This window comes from Ahaetulla prasina, chromosome 3 (assembly GCF_028640845.1).
Source record: "Ahaetulla prasina isolate Xishuangbanna chromosome 3, ASM2864084v1, whole genome shotgun sequence".
Classification (NCBI taxonomy): Eukaryota; Metazoa; Chordata; class Lepidosauria; order Squamata; family Colubridae; genus Ahaetulla; species Ahaetulla prasina.
In genome coordinates, this window is record NC_080541.1 from 108,510,395 (window position 1) to 108,530,781 (window position 20,387).

Consider the following 20,387-nt stretch of genomic DNA (forward strand, 5'->3'; position numbering starts at 1 on the left):
TTATTTAATTATTTGCAATGTTTGGTTTTGGGGGTGGTAGTGGTATCTTGATCACAGACCTCTTGAGGATCAGAAATACATTGGAAGGGCTATAAATACTGTGTAATCCTCTTTCATTTCTTCTCCACCCCCTTTTTTGTTATTGTTTGCCTTATCAGAGAAACCAATTTTTACTTACCAGTATGTAATATTTTCCCTGCTGGGAAAAATATTTATGAAAACATTGAAACATACGTCTATGCGCACATGTGCAGGAGGGAAAGGAAATGGGAAAGACTGAGAGCACGTTATTTTAGCAAAATCATTAATCTCTAGGTATCAAGGAATTTAAAAGGGTACTGTTCAAATGGAAAAATGCTGACTGAAATATTTTATAACAAATTATCCTAACATAAAGCCTGTGTTTCAAGAATGCTTAAACATAATATTCAGTGTGGACTCTGGCATTCACATACAGCAAAAAGGCACCACAATATTTTTTAATGATTTGTAGTCAAAAATTGGCCCATCTTTTAAAATGTTTTTGTTAGTTTCTGTTTTTCTGAGAAGCTGTAAATCAAGATGTTACATATAAATAGATTCCTTACAAAAAGGTCTTTGCCATTAGCTCTTATAAGACATCATTGCTAAAATGAAAATAAAACATTTCATTTGTTATATTTTTGCATTTTTTTATATAAAATAAAAATTTGTCTTTTCTGTCATGTTATCTTCCTCAGTACTGATGTATTCATGGAAATGGACATGAGGAAGAGTGTGTAACACCTAAGGTGGCGCAAAACCTTGGCTGGATCTGGTGTGTGTTTGTTGGCTTTCACCCTGTGCGTTGAATCTGCTGAAAGAAGAGAAAGTTCTGTTGTCAGCTGAGCAGTACAAATCTGTGTCTGTTGCCTCCATGTTCCGATTGCTTAAGAAAGGGGTGCTTTCAGCTATCAGCTCCTCATCAGACTCACTGTATGAGGCGCTGCTGACCGAAAAGGAATCTCTAAGCATTCTGCCTCTGTGAGACAGGTGGCCATTCAGTTTAGATCTCCTCCACCGCCTGTTGCCGCTGCCTGTTCTCTTTGGCTGTTCTAGTGCAGTGATGTACTCATGGGTTGTCTCGTATTCATCATCCTCTATGATGCGGAAGGGACTGGAGGGCAAGCTCCCTGTGCTCTCATTCAGATAGTTCCTTCTTTGGTAGTAAGCATCATACCTCTGTGTATCTTGACAGGGGGCTTGGTACCTTCTTAGCAATGGCTGTTGCTCCTCCACTTGGAAATTAATGGATGCAGCTGGGGGAAGTGAGACCGCATGAGCAGAATTAGGAGAAGTTATTTCAAAGGTGGGCATGTGGGCTGAAGCTGAGCAATGGAAGTCAACAGGGGACAGGCGTGCTGGGGTGGTCAAGGCAGAGACATATCTAGAAAAAGAAACAATGGCATTGGTATCAAGCTAAAATATTAGAACAAAAGGCTGAGTCTTTCATTCCTATAAACTTTTCCATTCCTATAAACACTTTGATCAGGATAAAATAAAAGAAAGGGATTTTTTTCTGAGATTGAAGTAGATTCACAGAATAGAATATTATTTTTGTCATAAGAGAAGGGGGAAGTCTACTGATCAGACATAGATTTTTCTATCTAAAATAAGAGCTGGAAAGAAGCAGGAATACACAGGATTATGATAGACATTAGGGTTACTTAATAAAATGTCTGGCTTATTCACGAAGCCAACTGGTAATTTAAATTGGGTATCTGGCAATGTTAAAAAATCTGATACACTGAAGTACCTGAAAATCCTCAAAATGGTTTCTCTTGGGATGAATTAGCTACAATGCTAAATATTCCAGAAAAAAAAGTCCAGACAAACAGATGGCTCACCTATTACCAGGATACAGTGAATGGTCACCAGCCTTGGGCAAAGTACATATCCAAAGGTTAATTTTGGAGAGATTCATAACATAAAGTTTTGAGTTCTTTTTTTCTTTTATGGTTATTCTATATGCTTATTAAAATGTATAAATAGTCTTGAGAATGCTTTGTGAGATTAAATGTATACAACATGACAATGACCATGGTTGTATTAATGTTTTTTTTTCTTTTTTCCTTGTTTGTTTTCATTATATTTTGATGCTGATCCGTGATCATAGATAAAGATATCTATTCTCTCTCCCACTGACCTGGAATATTTATATACTGTGTGTGCTTTTTTTTTTTTTACTTGGGATGGATACAGGCTATGCAGCTACCTTCTTATCAGTTTTTATTATTCATAATTACTTTTTATGACAGACTTCCTTGTAATATGGAATAGCATTTTTATTTACATTCACCCAAAAAGCAAAAAACAGTAAAATCAAAATTAAAACACCCAAATCACTAAAGGAAAAGAGAAAAGTTAGTTTAACTCTAGTACATACTTGCTATGAAGAACAAAAGCTTACTCATTTATCAGAGTAACCAGGCAGTCTGGGTTAAACATCAATTTAATGAGTAACTAAAAATAGTCACCCAGATCTGAGCCTCTGCCCTCATGATGCTCAAATCCAGTCTTAAAGCTACATTAGAATCTAATTTGGGCACTTGCAAAATTGCTCTCAAAATTGTTGATTGTAGTTTCCGTGCTGAACCCAGCTGGAATAAGGGCCATTTACACAATATATAATAACTGTACCGTTATTTCTGCCTCAAATAGTTTCAATGTGACAGGGATATAATGTCCTCCTTTGGAGCAAAAAAGGGTTAAAGCAGTATCTGTGCCACGGGTTATATAATCTAAATGTACGTTTCTTCACCCACATGAGTCTAACATTATCCATAAGTCATTAGAATAATAATAATAAAATAATAATAATAATATTTTAATTTATAGACCGCCCTTCTCCCGAAGGACTCAGGGCGGTGAACAGCCAGCTAAAATACAAAAAACAAACCCATACAATATTAAAAACTACCCATAAAAAACGTATTCAATTGGCCAAGCTAAAATACAATTACACCCTATAAAATCACTAAAATTTTAAAACCCCAATAAATCAATTTAAAAGTTTAAAAATTAAGCCAGTCCAGCAAGACGAAACAAATAGGTTTTAAGTTCGTGGCGAAAGGTCCTAAGGTCGGGCAATTGTCGGAGTCCAGGGGGAAGCTCGTTCCACAGGGTAGGAGCCCCCACAGAGAAGGCCCTCCCCCTGGGGGCCGCCAGCTGACATTGTTTGGCTGACGGCACCCTAAGGAGTCCCTCTCTGTGAGAACGCACCGGTCGTTGGGAGATTGAAGCCGGCAGAAGACGGTCCCGTAAATATCCCGGTCCTAGTAATAGTATATTATGTAAGTTGTTTGTTGAAATATAAAATACCAAATCATTAAACTAGATTTTTACTATTTACTATTATATTAGGTGACTAATTCTCAGTATTAATAATGTACTTCATTGGACTATTTCTTTTACAAGATTATGCATGTTGATAGTTGATAATTATATGGCATATACGCATTGGCAAGAATATTTGATATTCAGTCAAATATTCTTGCCACTGCATGTATGCCATTTTCTCATAAATGGAAATCATTTTATTTTGAATACGTCCAGGTATTAAAGTCAATGCAAGTATCTATTTTAGACCATTCTCCACTGAAGCTTATAGTTTTATTTCACAATATAATTGAATACTGTTTTAAATAGATCATTATAGCATAATCATGTATTTACAAAACAGATGGAACATTTTGTTTTATTTCAACACCATTTCAGTTGCATTTTACTGTATGCTTTATACATACTGTATACTGCAGGTATGCTTTTTAGATAAAGAATCAACACTGACTGAAAATTAGGTCATATTCCTTTATGGTCAGTAATACTTCCATAGTTTTCAACGGTTTTACTGTTGTTGTATTGTTTGATTCTTTGTCATCTTAACATGTGCTTTATCAACATTTATGTAATATTAAAAATAATGATTTGAAGTTTGCATTTTTGTTGTTAATGTTGTTAACACTATTACTGCATGTTTCTTTAATAAAACATAAAAATGACAAAAAAAAACCCAAAGTGATTTGAATTCAAGATAAAGAAATCTAATCCACACTTTCAGGGTTCCTGATCATTTCCCCCTACCCCACAAGTATTACCATGCTCTTATTATACTCTTATACCTTACTGGCAGGTAGGGAAGAGGTAGGAAAGAGAGATGGAAGGAGAGATTGAGAGTCCAATTAGAAAATCTCTTTTTCCTTTTCACTTCTAATCATTTCATTACAAAGAACATGACAAAAAGTATTTCAGTGGTGTCAGTGTCTGGCAGCAGGAAGAATACTTTGGCTGATTCTTTTCTTGCCCGACTCTGGGGTTTGATTATATCTAAAACAATCTCTACACTCATTAGAGCCCCACTATACTGAGCCATTTTTGTAAGAATATGTGTTTTATTAGAAATGCAGCTGGACAAGAAAAGAACTGGCCAATAAAATTGTTAGATATTCACAGTTTGTATAGTTTTGTATCTGGTCTGTTGTTTGAGCAGGAAGAATTCTCAAACCTGATTGGCTAAGCCCTCTGGCAGCTCCCTATAAAAGGGCAAGCTGTCAGACAGGCTAGCTGCTGAATTGTACATAGTTGCTGAATAAAGAGCTGTTGTATGAAGTCTCCAGTCTCCTCATTCCTTCAATGTAACACTGGCGACGAGGATGGGATTCAGAGAGGAGAACTGAAGCAAAAGAGCTGACAATGAACAATCCAGCCAGGCAGATGTCGCGGAATGCTGGCCATTTTGCGTGCCAAATTTAAACAGAAAAGAACAGCAATGATGTCTGCATTCCATCTGCCTATGCCTTTCGATCTGGAGAAAGAGAATTTGGACACCTACATGACCCGATTCGAATGCTTCATGGAAGCAAATGACCTTCTGGGGTTGTCAGACAACCGGAAAAGAGCACTGTTCCTCAACCATTGTGGCCATGAGGTATTTGACACGACCAAATCCCTGTCAGAGCCAACACCGGTACAATCTGTACCATGGCAAGTTCTTCAGAACGTGCTGAAGACACACTATGCTCCGGCCCCATCGAAGATAATACATCGCTATGAATTCCTGTATCAAATGCAGAAAAACGGTGAGTCTATCAACCAATACATGACAGCATTATATGAAAAGCTGCTGTCCACTGGGAGATGCCCCCCATCTCACAATTGTGACTATGGGTAGTGCATGCAGAGTTAATACCAGACAAACATACAAAAATACATAAAATGGTCAAAAACAAACTTAAGTTCAATCATTAAAAAGACAAACTTACAGTGAAAGGCAAGATATACGCCTGTATGTCCAAAAACCCAAGTTTTTAAGGATTTCTGAAACGCTAATTTATCTGAACTTTTACATTAATGATTATATGTCAATCTGGCATTGAGAGAAGCGGGAATGTCTTCTAGTTCCCTTACTTTTAAAAATGTAAATTATATTTTCTTGATTGTTTGCTACACGATATTTCTTTCTTCCATTGCATTTTGTTTTTGCTATGTGCTAGTGAGTTAAGACATTTGTTGCTGATAAAAGTTGTATTGAAAAAAATACAATTTAGGATTTTACTTAAAGAAAACCTTAAATACTGCAAGGCATAACAGAATAACAGAGTTGGAGGTCTTCTAGTCCAATTCCCTGAAGAAAAATATTATTCTCAATTATGTTAAACAATGAAACAACACTTTTTGGAAAGTGGCCTAAGTGCTCTGACTCAGGTTTTGGTTCAGACTCCAGAGTAATGCAAACCATTTAATATTGAGGCATTTGTTTTTATTAGGCATGTCAATATAGATCATATTAAGTGGTTGCAGCAAAGATACTGGGGATAGATTTTACACTTCTTCTACCCGAAGAGTTATTTTAAAAGGTATTTTTAGATAATTTCCAGAATCTGGATGAGGATATTAGAATTCTGCTATACACAGCCTTTGAAATGAACTCTTCCTTCAGAAAATAATACTTGAGCATTTTTACTTATGTATTAAGCCACACATCTCCCCAAAGTGACTTTATGTGGCACATGAGTATAAAACAGCGGTCACCAACTGGTGGTCCGTGGACCACTGGTGGTCCGCGAGAAAATTTTGGTGGGCCACAGAAAAATTATTTGCATTTTTAATATTGCACTAAATCAGGGGTCCTCAAACTACAGCCCCTGGGACAGATACATGCAATGATTGTTTGTGTTGCTGCAGAGAGTCTCCCCCTTCGGGGTCTTTTTGTGTGGGTCAGAGGGGGGCAGAAATTCTGATTGGGGTCTGCTTCAGCCTTCTGGTGCAAGGCTTTGGGCAAAGGCTGGAGGGAAGTGCTGCTGGTGGTGAAGAGCTCGAGGACCTTGTTCCAGTGGGACTGCATCATGGCCTGGAACTGGCTGATCATCTCAGCCCTGAGCCTCCAGGCACCTGTACCTGGCTTTGCACTCCTGCAGGTCTTCCCTCTGCTTGGAAAGCCTATGCTCATAGTCCTCAGTGAGGTGCTTCTACTGAGCCTCCTTCTCAGTCAGATCCAATTTGAACTGAGCCATTTTGCCAACTCTTTCTCTTAGCTCCAACTCCAGCTTCCTGTTGGAGCCCTAAGGAGCCCGGGTGGGGAGGGGAGGGGCAAATAGAGGCTAACAAGGCACTCCTTGATGTGAGTGAAATTGAATTGACCACGCCCACCCAGCCAGTCATAAGGCAGATCATATTAGTGGTCTGCGGGATTTAAAATTATGAATTTAGTGGCCCCTGAGGTCCAAAAGGTTGGTGACCCCTGGTATAAAACCACCACAACTGTTAACAAAAACCAAGCAATTTAATCAGAGCAATTCTAACAATCATTTAGAAACAGATCCTCAAGAAGCTGAGGAATTTAAGTCGATGATGGGCTTTCTGATTCAGTTTGATATATTGCTTACGTTACATAAATTTACAACCTGTGCTTATCCATCTTCTCAATTAACTTTTTTGCCTTCTCTCCCCTTCTTGTCTTATGCTATATTAGAGACTGGCCTTTATTTGCAACTTCAGTATAAAAGCAATGAAACGCTGTTTTGACAGGCCATTTTAGGGGGAGGAGGTACTGTTTTTCTGGAAGTTCCATTAAACATGAGGCTATACCATTTACATCAATTTATGTCATTTATAGGATTAAGCAAGTGCATAAATGATGCAAACTGATGCAATTGAAAGAAACCATTGCAGATGTTGTAAAAGCAAGGTAAAAATCACATAAATGTCACTGCCTCATCCAAACTACTTTGGATACAGAGGGAGATATCCAGATGAAAATCTGAACTTATTGCACTCAGTGTCTGCTAAGTGGGGGGCTGTTAAATTGAGGTTTCCTTGTATAAATAATAATAACAGCAACAGAAAATGAGACCTCTCACTATGTGGTGAGTCTCGAAGGGAATCCACAGAATCTCTGTACTGCATCATTGGCCTCCTCTGTTCCTCAATGGAGTATGATGCTTCCCGCCGAGCATGAGCTTCCATACAGGCAGGACTGTTGCACTTGCTGGTTCCTACAGAAGACAACATCATCCCAGACTGACAATCGGAAGTGAGGCTTTCTGTGCGGTCCAGGCTCCAGGTGTGGCTTTCATGTCTGCAAGTTAAGCCAAATAATAAAGAACTATTGGACAAGGATAGAAATAGATCTTTCCTAAACCTAACTACTTGCTAAACTGAACTCGACTTTCCAAGTAAAGTTCCTAAGCCATATTTGTAAGGTATGGGTGCATAAAATTATGAGCGCATAAATTATAAAGGAATAAGGCAATCTGTGACTTGTTGGGTCATTGTTTCAGAGATATTTCCTTAACAGATTTTTCAATGCCTTCAACAATGGCAGAGCTTTTAATGTACTGCCTTCACTGGAAAAGTTCTTAAAAATTCACCGAGATATTCAGAGAGGTATCTTCTAAGAAAATAGCACATCACAATCAAACACAGGAGTTGACCACAGAAAATGTTTTGTGACATTAGGTCATAAAATGCTTTATGACAATTCTTATAAAATGTTTTATAAAATTTGCCAAATTTTATAGGTCTTGGGTTTTGGATGCATTTTGTAAGTTGCCCCTTGGTTCAAAAATTCTTGCTCAATGATGCACCATTTCACCCAGTTAAAAGTTACAAACATGAGATTTCTAGTAGTTTAGTAGTAGATTTGTATAACATCTTTAAGCTTGTGTTATAATTAATGCCTAAAATGATGAAAGTGTACCTTATATGACAATCCAAGCTAAAATTTTCAGAGGTTATTATTCTCTTGAACCAGAAGCCTAGTACTTGGAATTTGACAACTGGACAAGATAAAAATGGATTCTTCGTGCCCTTACTATGGCTAAAAGACTGATACTGTATCATTGGAAAGCTAAATCTATAGCACCTTTCATTCAATGGATTGAAATGGCTTTAGTACTTGCCACCTCTTTTATCAAGCTGCTTGTAGATATAGACTCTGTATGGACAAATATAATTTATTTATGATAGTTATCCCACCTTTCTTATTTTATATGTAGTATAATGAAGTATAATGAAATATGGAACTCATTTATAAAAATAGAGGACACTGCCAGACTAGCACTCTGTTGGGTTGTACTGGTCTATTAATAAAGAGCTATTGTTACTGAAAGAGCTGTGTCCGTCTCTTTCATCACCAGATCCAACACTGGCGACGAAGGTGGGATCGGAAGTTTAAGGACCAGAGTCCCAATGGAGTAGGAAGCAACCAGCATTGCTCGCTGTCTGCAGAATCATCATCTGCCAGCATGATGACCGCTTACACTCCGCCGGCTCTGTTCAACCCAGCCATCAACAATTGGGACTCCTACATGAATCATTTCAAGTGCTTCATGGAGGCAAATGACCTCCTGGGACTATCTGACAACCGCAAGTGAACACTGTTCCTCAGTTATTGCAGTATGGACCTGTTTGATACGGTCAAGGCACTCGTCAAACCAGTTGCGGTTCAAGCGGTACCATGGGCCATGCTACAAAACACACTTTGGGCACACTATGCCCCAGTGCAGTCAAAGTTCGTCTGGAGACGCAAGTTTCACTACAGAGTGCAGGAGGAAGGCGAATCGGTGAATCACTATGTGGCGGCACTCAGAAAAGCCGCCGCATATTGTGAGTTCAGAGAGCTGGAGAATGTGCTGTTGGAACAGCTCATAAGCTGAGTGAGGGATGATAGCCTACAACAGCGATTGTTAGCAAAGCCGGCCCTCACTCTAAAAACGGCCTTAGATGAGGCCAGAGCTGCAGAAAACTCAAACAAATCAGCCGTGACCCTGCAAAGAGTGGGAAATGTGCTGCAGTGCATCAGAAGAGTGCCAAGCTGATCGAGTCGTTGGAAGATGAAAATGACATCTACTGACTCCAAGATGACAAGAAAAGAGCCTACCCCAATGCAGAATGAGGCAACCCTTGTATGCAGCTTGTGGAGGGCCACACTCCAGAGCAACGTGCAGATACAAAGACACTATGTGCCAGAGGTGCAACCAGAAAGGGCACTTGTCTCGAGTCTGCTGCGCCAGCATGCCATTCGCATTCAGAGCCAAACAGCAACCTGTTGCCACTGCCGCGCAAGACAAGAGGAAACCCAGGCCATGGAAACCCAAGCACAGAGAGAATCTCCCACCGCTGACAGAGAGGCGTACCAGACGAACATTAGACAGACCCGCTCATCAGCCAAAAAGATCCATGTAACCGTACTGATCGAGGGGACAGAGTGCGAGATGGAAACCAACATGGGATTGTCCCTGACTATTGTTGCATGGAACACCATGAAGAACACTGTTCCGGGCATCTATAAAAGAGACTTGAAACTGCAGCGGTTGCAACTCAAAGGTTACCAAGGAAACCGCGTTCCCGTTGTGGGCAGTGGGACATTTCAAGTACAATTTTGGGGTTTTTCCAGCCCTTTGAGGATCACCGTGGTCGAGGGGGCATTGCCAAGCTTGCTTGGCTTGGACTAGTTCGAGGCCCTGGGCATGGGTGTGACTGGCATCAACACCATCGCAGACAACGGCGCTGAGGACCTTGTGAAGTAGTTTGAGGATGTATTCAGCAGCGGCCTAGGCAAATACAAAGGAACACCTATTTCCTTCAGCCTAGACCCCCAAATAGCGCCCATTAGAATCAAGCCTCGAAGGGTTCCTCTTGCAATTAGGCCAAAAATTGGCAAAGAGTTAGAAAAAGTAATTGGCAGGGGATCCTTGAGCCGGTTGACCATGCCCGTTGGGAGACACCTATAATCATGCTTATCAAAGCAGATGGCTCGGTCCGCATCTGTGTGGACTATAAGTGTACCATCAACACTTATATTATCAAACCCTTGCAGCAGAACGCCTATCCTGTTCCCATCATTGAGCACTTACTGCATTCATTGGGAACTGGAACAACTTTTGCCAAATTAGACCTCGCGCAAGTGTACCAACAACTCCCGGTTGATGACAGCACAGCCGAGGCACAGACAATTGTCACCCAGAGGGGTGCTTTTAAATGCCGCTGCTTGCAATTTGGGGTCAGCGTGGCACCAGGACTGTTCCAAAACTTAATGGAACAGTTGTTACAGGGTATCCCTGGGGTGGTGCCCTACTTCGATGATGTCCTGGTGTCCACTACAAATAAACCTTCCCTATTTGCCCAGCTCAGAACTGTCCTGACCAGGTTCAGAGAGGCGGGTCTTAAAGTGAAGCGTGAAAAATGCCAAATCGCAGTGCCCCAGATAGAGTTCCTTGGGTACATGATTAATGGCTCAGGGATCCACCCAACAAAATTTCTGCCATTCAAAATGCTCCAACCCCTAAAAATAAACAGGAGATTCAAGCCTTCCTCAGCTTACTAAATTTTTATCGCATTTTCTTGAGGCAAAAGGCCATCGTGGCTAAACCCTTACATAGGCTGCTTGGAAAGAAGGCTTCCTGGAATTGGGGCCTGGTCGAAGCGGCTGCTTTTGCCATCGTAAAGAATTTGCTGACATCTGACAGTGTGTTGGTCCATTACAGTACTCCCTGCCCCTAGTCTTGACTTGTGATGCCTCGCCATTCGGGGTAGGGGCTGTTCTCAGCCATCAGCTTCCTAATGGCTGGGAGGCTCCTCTCTCTTTCTATTCCTGCACTCTGTCTGCCGCTGAGCGCAACTACAGCCAATTGGACAGTGAGGCGCTGGCTGCAGTTGCTGAGGTCCGGCGGTTGCTTGACTATTTGTATGGCAGACATTTCACCCTGGTTACAGACTGCAACCCCTTGCTGAGATTGTTAGTAGGCAACCGTTTGACTCCGGCTGTCATGTCACCTCGAATGGTGCACTGGTCGCTATTTGTGGCTGTCTACAGCTACCGGCTAATTCACCAGCCCAGAAAGTCTTTGGGCCACGTTAACACACTGAGCCATTGCCCCCTGCCTGCCCTGATGCCGGTCTGCCAAGTCTTCCTGCTTGAGGACATAGCTTCGGGGCCTATCACTGCTGCTGAGATTGCTCAGCATACTGCTAAAGACTCTGAACTCATGCAAATCTTGAACTATATGTGGCGGGTTTGGTCCAATGCCCCTGTTTTGGACTCTGCTCATCCATATTTTTTGCACTGACATGAATTATCTGTTTTGAAGGGTTGTCTTTTATGGGGGGAAAGGGTGGTCATTCCCTCTAAGTTACAGAGGGAAGTGTTGGAAGTTTTGCACGAGGGGCATCCTGGCATTGTCAGGATGAAAGGGCTGGCTAGGAGCTACATCTGGTGGCCCACGGTGGCCCAGGACATTGAGGAATTGGTCACCACCTGCTCTCTGTGCCAGGAATCCCGACCGGCTCTACCCATTGCCCTGGCCAAAACATGGGAAACGCCCCAGGCTCCTTGGGCCAAAGTGCATATAGACTTCACAGGGCCAATAAAAGGGCAAACTTTCCTAATTGAGGTCGACACTTACTCTAAGTGGTTAGAAATAGTCCTAATGACTTCAACCAGTGCTGAAGCAGTCATTAAGGTGCTTAGGAAACTGTTTGCCACACATGGCCTCCCCGACGTGCTAGTTTCTGACAATGGCCCACAATTAACAGCCGTGCCCTTCGAGGCCTTTTTGGCAGAATTGAGCATCAGACACACATTGGTGGCACTGTTTCATCTGGCCAGTAATGGGAAGGCTGAAAGATTAGTGCGATTTACTAAGGAGGCTTTGGCCAGAATGGGTCCAGGGGATTGGCAAGCCTGAATTGATAAATTCTTGCTAATTCAGCATATCACCCCTTGCACAGCCACCAATAGAAGTTCCTCGGAACTCCTCATGGGTAGGAGACTCCGATCTCCATTACACCAACTGCATCCAAATTATGTTGCTGCCACTTCATCTGATTCAACGGGAAAAATTCAACAATTTGAAATTAGGGACAGGGTCTATGCCAGGGGTGAAATCTATTTTTTTTTGCTACCGGTTCTGTGGGCGTGGCTTGGTGGGGCATGGCTTGGTGGGGGGTTCATGTGACTGGGTGGGCGTGGCTATGTGATTGGGGGATCAAACAACAGAAACTCACTAGCAATGTCCTGCTGGAGCAGGGTTGGACTAGATGACCTCCAGGTCCCTTCCAGCCCTGGATTATCCTCTGAAGCTGCGTCTAGTGCCAGGTTTGTACTCCTTCCTTCTTCTCTTCCTTCCTTCCTTCCTTGCCTTCTTTCTTTCTCTCTCTCTCTCAAAAACGAAGCCCCCACACACCCCGTTTTCCCTTCCAGCAGGTTTGCTGGACAAGCCAAAAAACGGGGTGGGGGTGGGTGGGAAGTCCGTTTCCTCTTCCAGCAGGCTTGCTGGGCAAGCCAAAAAATGGGGCGGGGGAGAGTCCGTTTTTCCTCCCAGCAGCCTTCAGGGAAACTTCAGGGAAGCCTGCTGGGAGGAAAAACGGACTTCCCCCCCATTTTTTGGCTAGCACACAGCTGAGCTGTGCGATCATCAAAGGCTTTTTTTTTTACTTTTAAAGCATTTTTTCTTCAGCCGAAAAAATGCTTTTAAAAATAATAATAAAAAAACTCTCTGATGATCGCATGGCTTAGCTGGGCATGGGTGGGTGGGTGGGGGCAGGGATTATTGCTACCGGTTCTCTAAACCACCTATCGCCATCGCTACCAGTTCGCACGATCCGGTATGATCCGGGAGCATTTTACCCCTGGTCTATGCCCACAATTATGCCGGTGGTGCCCTCTGGATTCCTGGCACGATCGTGGAAAAATCTGGTCCTCACTTCTACAAAGTTGAGCTGGAGGACATGAAACTGTGGTGTCAGCACTTGGACCAACTCCGGGGCCGAACTGCAAACTCTCTGCTTCGCACACCAGACCAAACTCAATCCAACTCTGACTATCCAAAACTGTCACAGCAAATGTCTAATACTAAGTCAAACCCGATTGTGCAGCTTGATTGCCCACCTGTGAAACCAAGACTCCAGCACACACTGGAGTCCCTAGGGAGATAGGGCGGTATAAAAGTGTGAACAATAAAAAAAACACTTCCAGAAGGGTTGGGCCTTTAACCTCCTACCACGTCCAGCAACGTGTTCCAGGAGGTTCCATTGGCGGGTTCAGAGACTGCAACTAATCCACCCACTCAAGTTGATGCCCAGGAGCAAACTGAACTGCGCAGGTCAACTAGGACTTGCACCAGCCCCGCCTACCTGTGTGATTATGTCTGTAAATATGTACATAATTATTCAAAGTAATGTTATTCTAGGAGGGGAGGGGTGTTATATACCATATAAGGAGTGTGCTATAGTTTTCACTCAGGTCCTCCAAAAAGGCAGGAAAATACTTGAATCTCATTGGCTAAGCTGTCTGGCAGCCCTCCATATAAAGAGGACACTTCCAGACTAGCAGTCTGTTGGGCTGTACTGGTCTACTAATAAAGAGCTGTTGTTACTGAAAGAGCTGTGTCCGTCTCTTCCATCCCCGGATCCAACAGATATAATTGAGGTTGAGTAGTAGAAAAGAAAGAGAAGACTCGATTTCTTAAGCTTATCATAACTGGGCTGTTAAATACTGGACAAAAACTAGTACATGGCAGGAAAGAGTTATACTTTTCTGTATTCCCTTCTATCAAGCGTTCTCTATATCTCTTTATTGCTAAAGTTAAACTACTGCAGTGCCCTAATGCTTATATGTTTTAAAGTAGCCTTCTCTTGTTTTTATTTTTGGTTCTGCCTCATATATTCTGCAAATGGAAAGGTTGGATATAGATAGAATTAAAATAAGTTAAAATGATGACTGAATTGAGAGATTCAGGAGGCCCAAGCTATGCAGGATGTCAGGTTCCTAAATACATTTACAGAAGAAATTTTGTGCATCATTATTTAAATGGTTCTCTGATCATATCTATCCCAAAGCGGTTAAAAAGAAATCTGAGCTATGAAATACCTTTGGCTTGAAGTTGGAGTTCCTGTGGAAGAAGGATGTGATGGTGAACAGGAATGGCTCCCTGAAAAGGTGGTCTCTATTTCTCTTCTTATGACATGCTCAGTAGCAGGAACATTTTTAGATATATACTGGGGAAAAGACACATGTTCATAGATATTAATCCTTTTTCACTTTTGGAGCTTTGTTGCACAAAGACTAAAGACCTAAGAAAAACGTTAAAGTAGCCACCCAAAGCCTTCACATTGTCAGATTGATTCACAGCTTCAAGAAATGAAGCAGCACTTAAAAGATGAAATTATTTTATAGGTCTCTTATGTGGTATGTTGTGATCTCTCTTCAAATAACGTTAAGAGCCCAATCCAAGTGCAGCTTTCTCACTGAGAGGCTGCACATTTGTCAGTAGTTGAGGCTGATGCCTCTGGTACTCTAAAGATTCACGAAATTCTCCTGCAAATGTATTCCCCCCCCCCCAACTCTGATCATAATGGTACTGAGTGGCAGAAGCTGGCTTGAGTTGTCTTTGGGAAAGATAAGTAAAGAAAAAGAGGGTGGGGGAATGAAGAGGAGGAAGGGGAAGGGAAGGGAAGTGGAGAATTGTAAACAGAGGATGGGTCTAAAAAGGGTTCTGGTTCTGCCTTCTATGCTGTTTCAGGAGGCTTTACACAGGGAATTAGGAAATGTTACTCACATCAGCCATCTGAATTTCCTCAGGGTCCAGCCGAGGATGGCTAGGGCCATTCGCTAGATTCCTGTTCTGATGTGCTGGACACATATTTTGCCGCAAATGATTGTGCATCCGATTTCTCTGTTTTCTGAAGAATAAGTACATTGTAAGGTATTCATATTGGAGCAGTGGACCAGTTTTACTCTGATGGACTATATCCATGATGGCGAACATATGGCATGCGTGCCCAAAGTGGCACATGAAGCCATGTTGCCTGGCACGCACAACCTTGTCTGTTTGTCTTACGGGTTTCTGGCACGCATGTACCTGTGACAATCAACTGTTCTTCACGCACGCAGCAGTGCTGAAAACCGGTGTGCGCATGCGTGCTGGCAAGCTGATTGTCGACTGTGCATGTGTGCCAGAACCCAGAAGTTTGGCTTTTCCGGAGTGTGATCCCTTTGCGTGCCCGGCAGTGCCAAGAACTGGTGCGTGCCAGCCAGCTGATCATCTGGGTGCATGCACTCTAGAACCCGGAACTTTGGCTTTTCTGGAGCATGGCCCCGATGAGCATACATGCTGTTTCTGGGCGACCTTTTTGGCACTCAGTGCCAAAAAGGTTCGCCATCACTGGACTATATAATCCTCTCAAGTTGGGGACCCTAGACTGAATGGTTTGGCTGGAAAATAGTTTTGATGCTTTTCTACTTTTGGTCTTGATTTCGTAAATTGGAGTTTTGGTTCTGATATAAAGAAAGTCTTCATTCTGTAATTCACATATCACTCCTAATTTTCTGTTTAATAATAATTTTTAATATCTTTAAACAATAAATATATGAAGAAAAAAATATACTGAAAGTATAAAATAAAAATAATAATTAAACCATAGAAAAATATATAAGGTTGGATCTTATTCTGAAATATATAATTATTTTCTAGTCATATTAATAAATTTAGTTGTATCTAAATTTAGAATTCCACTAATTAGTGTAGAATTCCACTAATCTCTAAAGAAGTTAATGCCCAATGATCTTTTACTGTTAATAGTCCACAAATCTAGTGCCTCTGTATTTTTGCAATATTGTTCAATATTATTTTAGCGGTTGTTAGAAAAAAATTCAATTTATAATTTTCACAAATAGCACAATAATCTTCTAGTAGCTCATAGCTGATTTTTTAAAAATATTACATAATACAAAATTACAGAATAATTCTGTATGCATACATGACTAATATTGCAAAGAAACTCTTTTTGGAGTCTTGACATTTCCAATATTAAATTTATATTTTGTTATAACATATAATTTATATATAAGCGAATATTGCATCAAATATACTTTTGAAACTGCATTTTAGCTTGCTTTTAATTTATTAGCTGGTACAACGAAATGCTATTTTGTTTATTTATAAGTATATTCAAATCTTGACTCTCTTTTTATTTATGAACACCATGTTTTCTTTTGTTTTCTATTGGAGTCATTTCATAACCATAGTTTACTAATATATCTAGTTAGAAGAGCTGAAATTTGCATTTCAAATTTAGTCATGTTTCACAGCTGTTTCTACTTAGGTAAAAGTTATATCACAATGATGTTATAGTTCTGAAAATACTGAAACAGGAGATGTTTCCTATCAATGTGTATGTTTAGTTTTCTATATGAAATCATATTTTGTACATAAAGAATGAAATGATGATCAGTCAGATAACATAGGATTAAACTGCACATTTCATGTATTAAATTAAGTCATTAGGAAATAACCGGCATGTAAAACGTTTTGAATCATACAGAAAATTTTAAAAGAACCTTTGTGAAACAACAGAATTTCTTTAAGTATATAAATTAATGGATGGCACAAAGTAAATCTAGATTTTTTTCAGCCCTGAAAATAAGATTATTTTACTACATTTAACATCTTTATATTAAGGGATGACATTAAACTTTAATTAGTTTTACAAATGTCAATGAATTCATAACCTGGGTTGAGTTATTTTGTCAAATGAATCTTGCAATTATCTCTACCAGTTATTGATAAGAGGGGAACTCATTGTTAAAAAAATCTGGAAGCAAATTTTTATCATTGCAACCATTCCTAAGATCTTTGATATGATGACAAGGGTAATAATATCCTTTTCTGTAAGACTGATTAATTCATTTGTTAACTTCCACAGGAATTTTAAAACTGGATGATAAATACTTCATTCTCTTATGCTTCCACTGAATATTAATACCAATATCCATTGAATATTAACAAGAAACTATTCTTTAATTTCCTTAGAAGGTAATATTAATAGCCAATTCTTCTGAACATTAAAATGTGTCCTAAACTACTTTTCTCCTCCTCTCTGCCTGTCTTTCTTACATATTTGTGAAATTTGGAATATCAGCACTGAAAACGGAGTGCATTTTTTCCCAAGAATGTTTGACCCTCTAAAGGCTGTTTCTCAATGGGAACATTTGCTTTGTGGACCAGTCTCCCTCCAGAGACTGGATTTGCTTCTTTGTTCTTAAACTTTTGGAAGTTGTTAAAAATTGAGCTCTTCTAGAGGACTTTTGGAGGGCAATGATCTTAACTGTCTAAAACAGTGATTATGGGATTAATATTCAAATTGCTGTTTTCCTTAATTTGTTTTAGCCTAATGTTCATGTATTATAGATTTTAATTTAGATTATTGTGATAGATGCACTGTGTTTTGCAATTGTTAACTTCCAAGTGTCAAACTAATCGCATATTTAATTGATAGGGATTATGTAAGAATACAAAGCTGCTCTTTCTGATACAGGCTCTGTGGCGGTCATATCATTACTTCTGAGGTGAAAAAAAAAGTATTGTATAGATCCAAAGATCTTTCCCTTTTTAATCTCTGTTTTCTTCCCACATCTTGTGTAGTTTATTTATTTACTGTATTTGTACCCCACCTTTATTATTTTTTGCAAATAACTCGAAGGTGGTGGAAATATACAGTAGACCTTCTTTGTCTTATTTTCCCCACAAAAACAACCCTGTGAGATGGGTTGAGTTGAGAGAGAGTGACTGGCCCAAAGTCACCAAGCTGGCTTTCATAGCTAAGGCAGGACTTGAACTAATGGTCTCCTGCTTTCTAGCCTGTTGCCTTAACCACTAGACTGTTGTTAAAATGGTGCAAAATTTCCTTTTATTCCTTTTCTGATTTTTCAAAATACAACTGGCAATTTAATTTCAACAGGAGTCTGTGATGTGTTTTCCTGGGAATTTTTTTTAAAATTTGCATTTATATCCCGCCCTTCTCCGAAGACTCAGGGCAGCTTACACTATGTCAAGCAATAGTCTTCATCCATTTGTATATTATATACAAAGTCAACTTATTGCCCCCAACAATCTGGGTCCTCATTTTACCTAGCTTATAAAGGATGGAAGGCTGAGTCAACCTTGGGCCTGGTGGGAGTTGAACCTGCAGTAATTGCAAGCAGCTGCTGTTAATAACAGACTGCATTAGTCTGTTGAACCACCAGACTAATTCTAACATAGCCTCTCTCTCTCTCTCTCTCTCTGTGTGTGTGTGTGTGTGTATGTGTATATATATGTGTGTGTGTGTGTGTGTGTGTGTGTGTGTGTGTGTGTGTGTGTAGGTCTTTGGTTATTTGGGTTTTCTCCCACATAAAATTGGAAGTGTCTTGGCGACGTTTCGATGAAGTCTCATTCGTCATCTTCAGCCTGGTGTTTTCAGCTTCATGCTTCTAGGAGCAATGTGTGATCGCAGCTGTTTCTTCCTTTTAACTGCTATGGGGGTTTGAACTGATTGGTTGGGAGCTTGGCTGTGTTCTGATTGGTTGGAGGCTTGGCTGTGCTCTGATTGGATGGTGGGGTTGACTGTGCTCTGATTGGATGGGGGTGTGTTCTGTTTGGGTGGGGGCTTGGTTGTGCTCAGGTTAGTCTCAGTTGCAGGGGGATTTGAGTTGGTGAGATGCATTGCTGTTGTTTGGATTCTCGTTTGTGGTCATGCTACATCTTCATGGTGGGTGTCAGTCTGCTGCATGTATGGATTGGAGGAATTTGAAACGTCTAATGATGCAGCTGCGGTCTGGCTTCTGGTCCGTGGCCATGTTTCATCATCGGTGTGGGTTTGAGTCTGCTTTCTGTGTGGATGTGTGTGGTGACATGCTGTGTGGCCCTCGTGGGTGTGGGTCTGGTGTCATTCCTCATGTTAGGGACTCGTTTGTCGATAAGGGTGGGTTTCCAAATGGCTGGTAGGTGGGAGGTATCATCTCCTTTATTCATACAGTGTGGGCATTTTTCTATCTCGATGGCTTCTCTGATTATTCTGTTATTAAAGTGTTCAGTTTTGGCGATAGTTCTGGTCTTTTTAAAATCAATTTTATTTCCTGTGGCTTTAAGGCATTGGACCAGGGAAGAAGTTGGTTCCTCTTTTTTGACTGAGTTTTTATGTTCTTCAATGCGTGCACTTATTCTTCTGTTGGTTTGTCCGATGTATATGGTGGTGCAGGCGGTGCATGGGATTTCATATACTCCTTGATTTTCTAATTCAATTTTGTCTTTGGAGGTTCTTAGGATGGTGGATATTTTTTGATTTGTGCAGAATGCTGTCTTGATGTTGTATTTGTGGAGGATCTTGCTGATTCTGTCTGTGGTGCCTTTTATATATGGGAAGAAGGCTTTGCCATTTTCTTGTTCTCTGTCTTGGATTTTAGTGGGGGTTTCTTTATGGATTAGTTTGGTAATCTTATTTCTTTGGAATCCATTGGATGTTAGTACGTTAGTGAGAGTATGTAGTTCGGTTTTTAGGTGTTGTTCATCAGCTAAGCGCTTTGTTCTGGAGATGAGTGTCTTGGCTACGGAGTTGATCTGTGCTGGCTGGTGGTGTGAGAGTGCGTGCAGATAGCAGTTTGTGTGTGTTTTCTTCTGGTAGATGGTGTGTCCTAGGGAGCCATTGGATTTCCTGTAGACTAAGACATTCAGGAAGGGAAGTTGGTTGTTAACTTCTGTTTCCATGGTGAATTGTATTTTGGGGTGTAGGCTGTTGAGGTGTATGAGGAAGTTGTCCAGTTTTTCTTTCCTGTGTGGCCAGTTTATGAAGGTGTCATCTACGTATCTGAGCCAGAGTTTGGGTTTGTGATCAGATTTTTCTAGAGCTTGGGTTTCAAAGTGTTCCATGTAGAGGTTTGCAATGACAGGTGAGAGGGGTGATCCCATGGGTGCTCCTTCTGTTTGTTTGTATTTTTGTCCATTATAGATGAAGTATGTGTTGGATAGGCAGTGGTTGGTCAGATCTAGGATGTGCTTGGGGGGGGGTTATATTTAACAGCTATCCAAAACAAATATAAATATGATATTTTCATT

At 40.7% G+C, this 20,387-nt stretch overlaps 1 protein-coding gene across 1 annotated transcript in view; it reads right to left on the reverse strand.

Moving 5' to 3' along the window:
* Positions 1 to 765: 765 nt before the first annotated feature.
* The window catches only part of NRG2 (neuregulin 2), a 287,139-nt gene continuing 267,517 nt past the window's right edge, over positions 766 to 20,387 (reverse strand). Inside the window, exons 8-11 of the mRNA XM_058176612.1 lie at positions 15,075 to 15,198; positions 14,387 to 14,514; positions 7,370 to 7,594; positions 766 to 1,405 (exon numbers count right to left, since the gene is read on the reverse strand). Of these exons, the coding sequence (XP_058032595.1) occupies positions 766 to 1,405; positions 7,370 to 7,594; positions 14,387 to 14,514; positions 15,075 to 15,198 (1,117 nt within the window). The remainder of the gene's footprint in view (positions 1,406 to 7,369; positions 7,595 to 14,386; positions 14,515 to 15,074; positions 15,199 to 20,387) is intronic.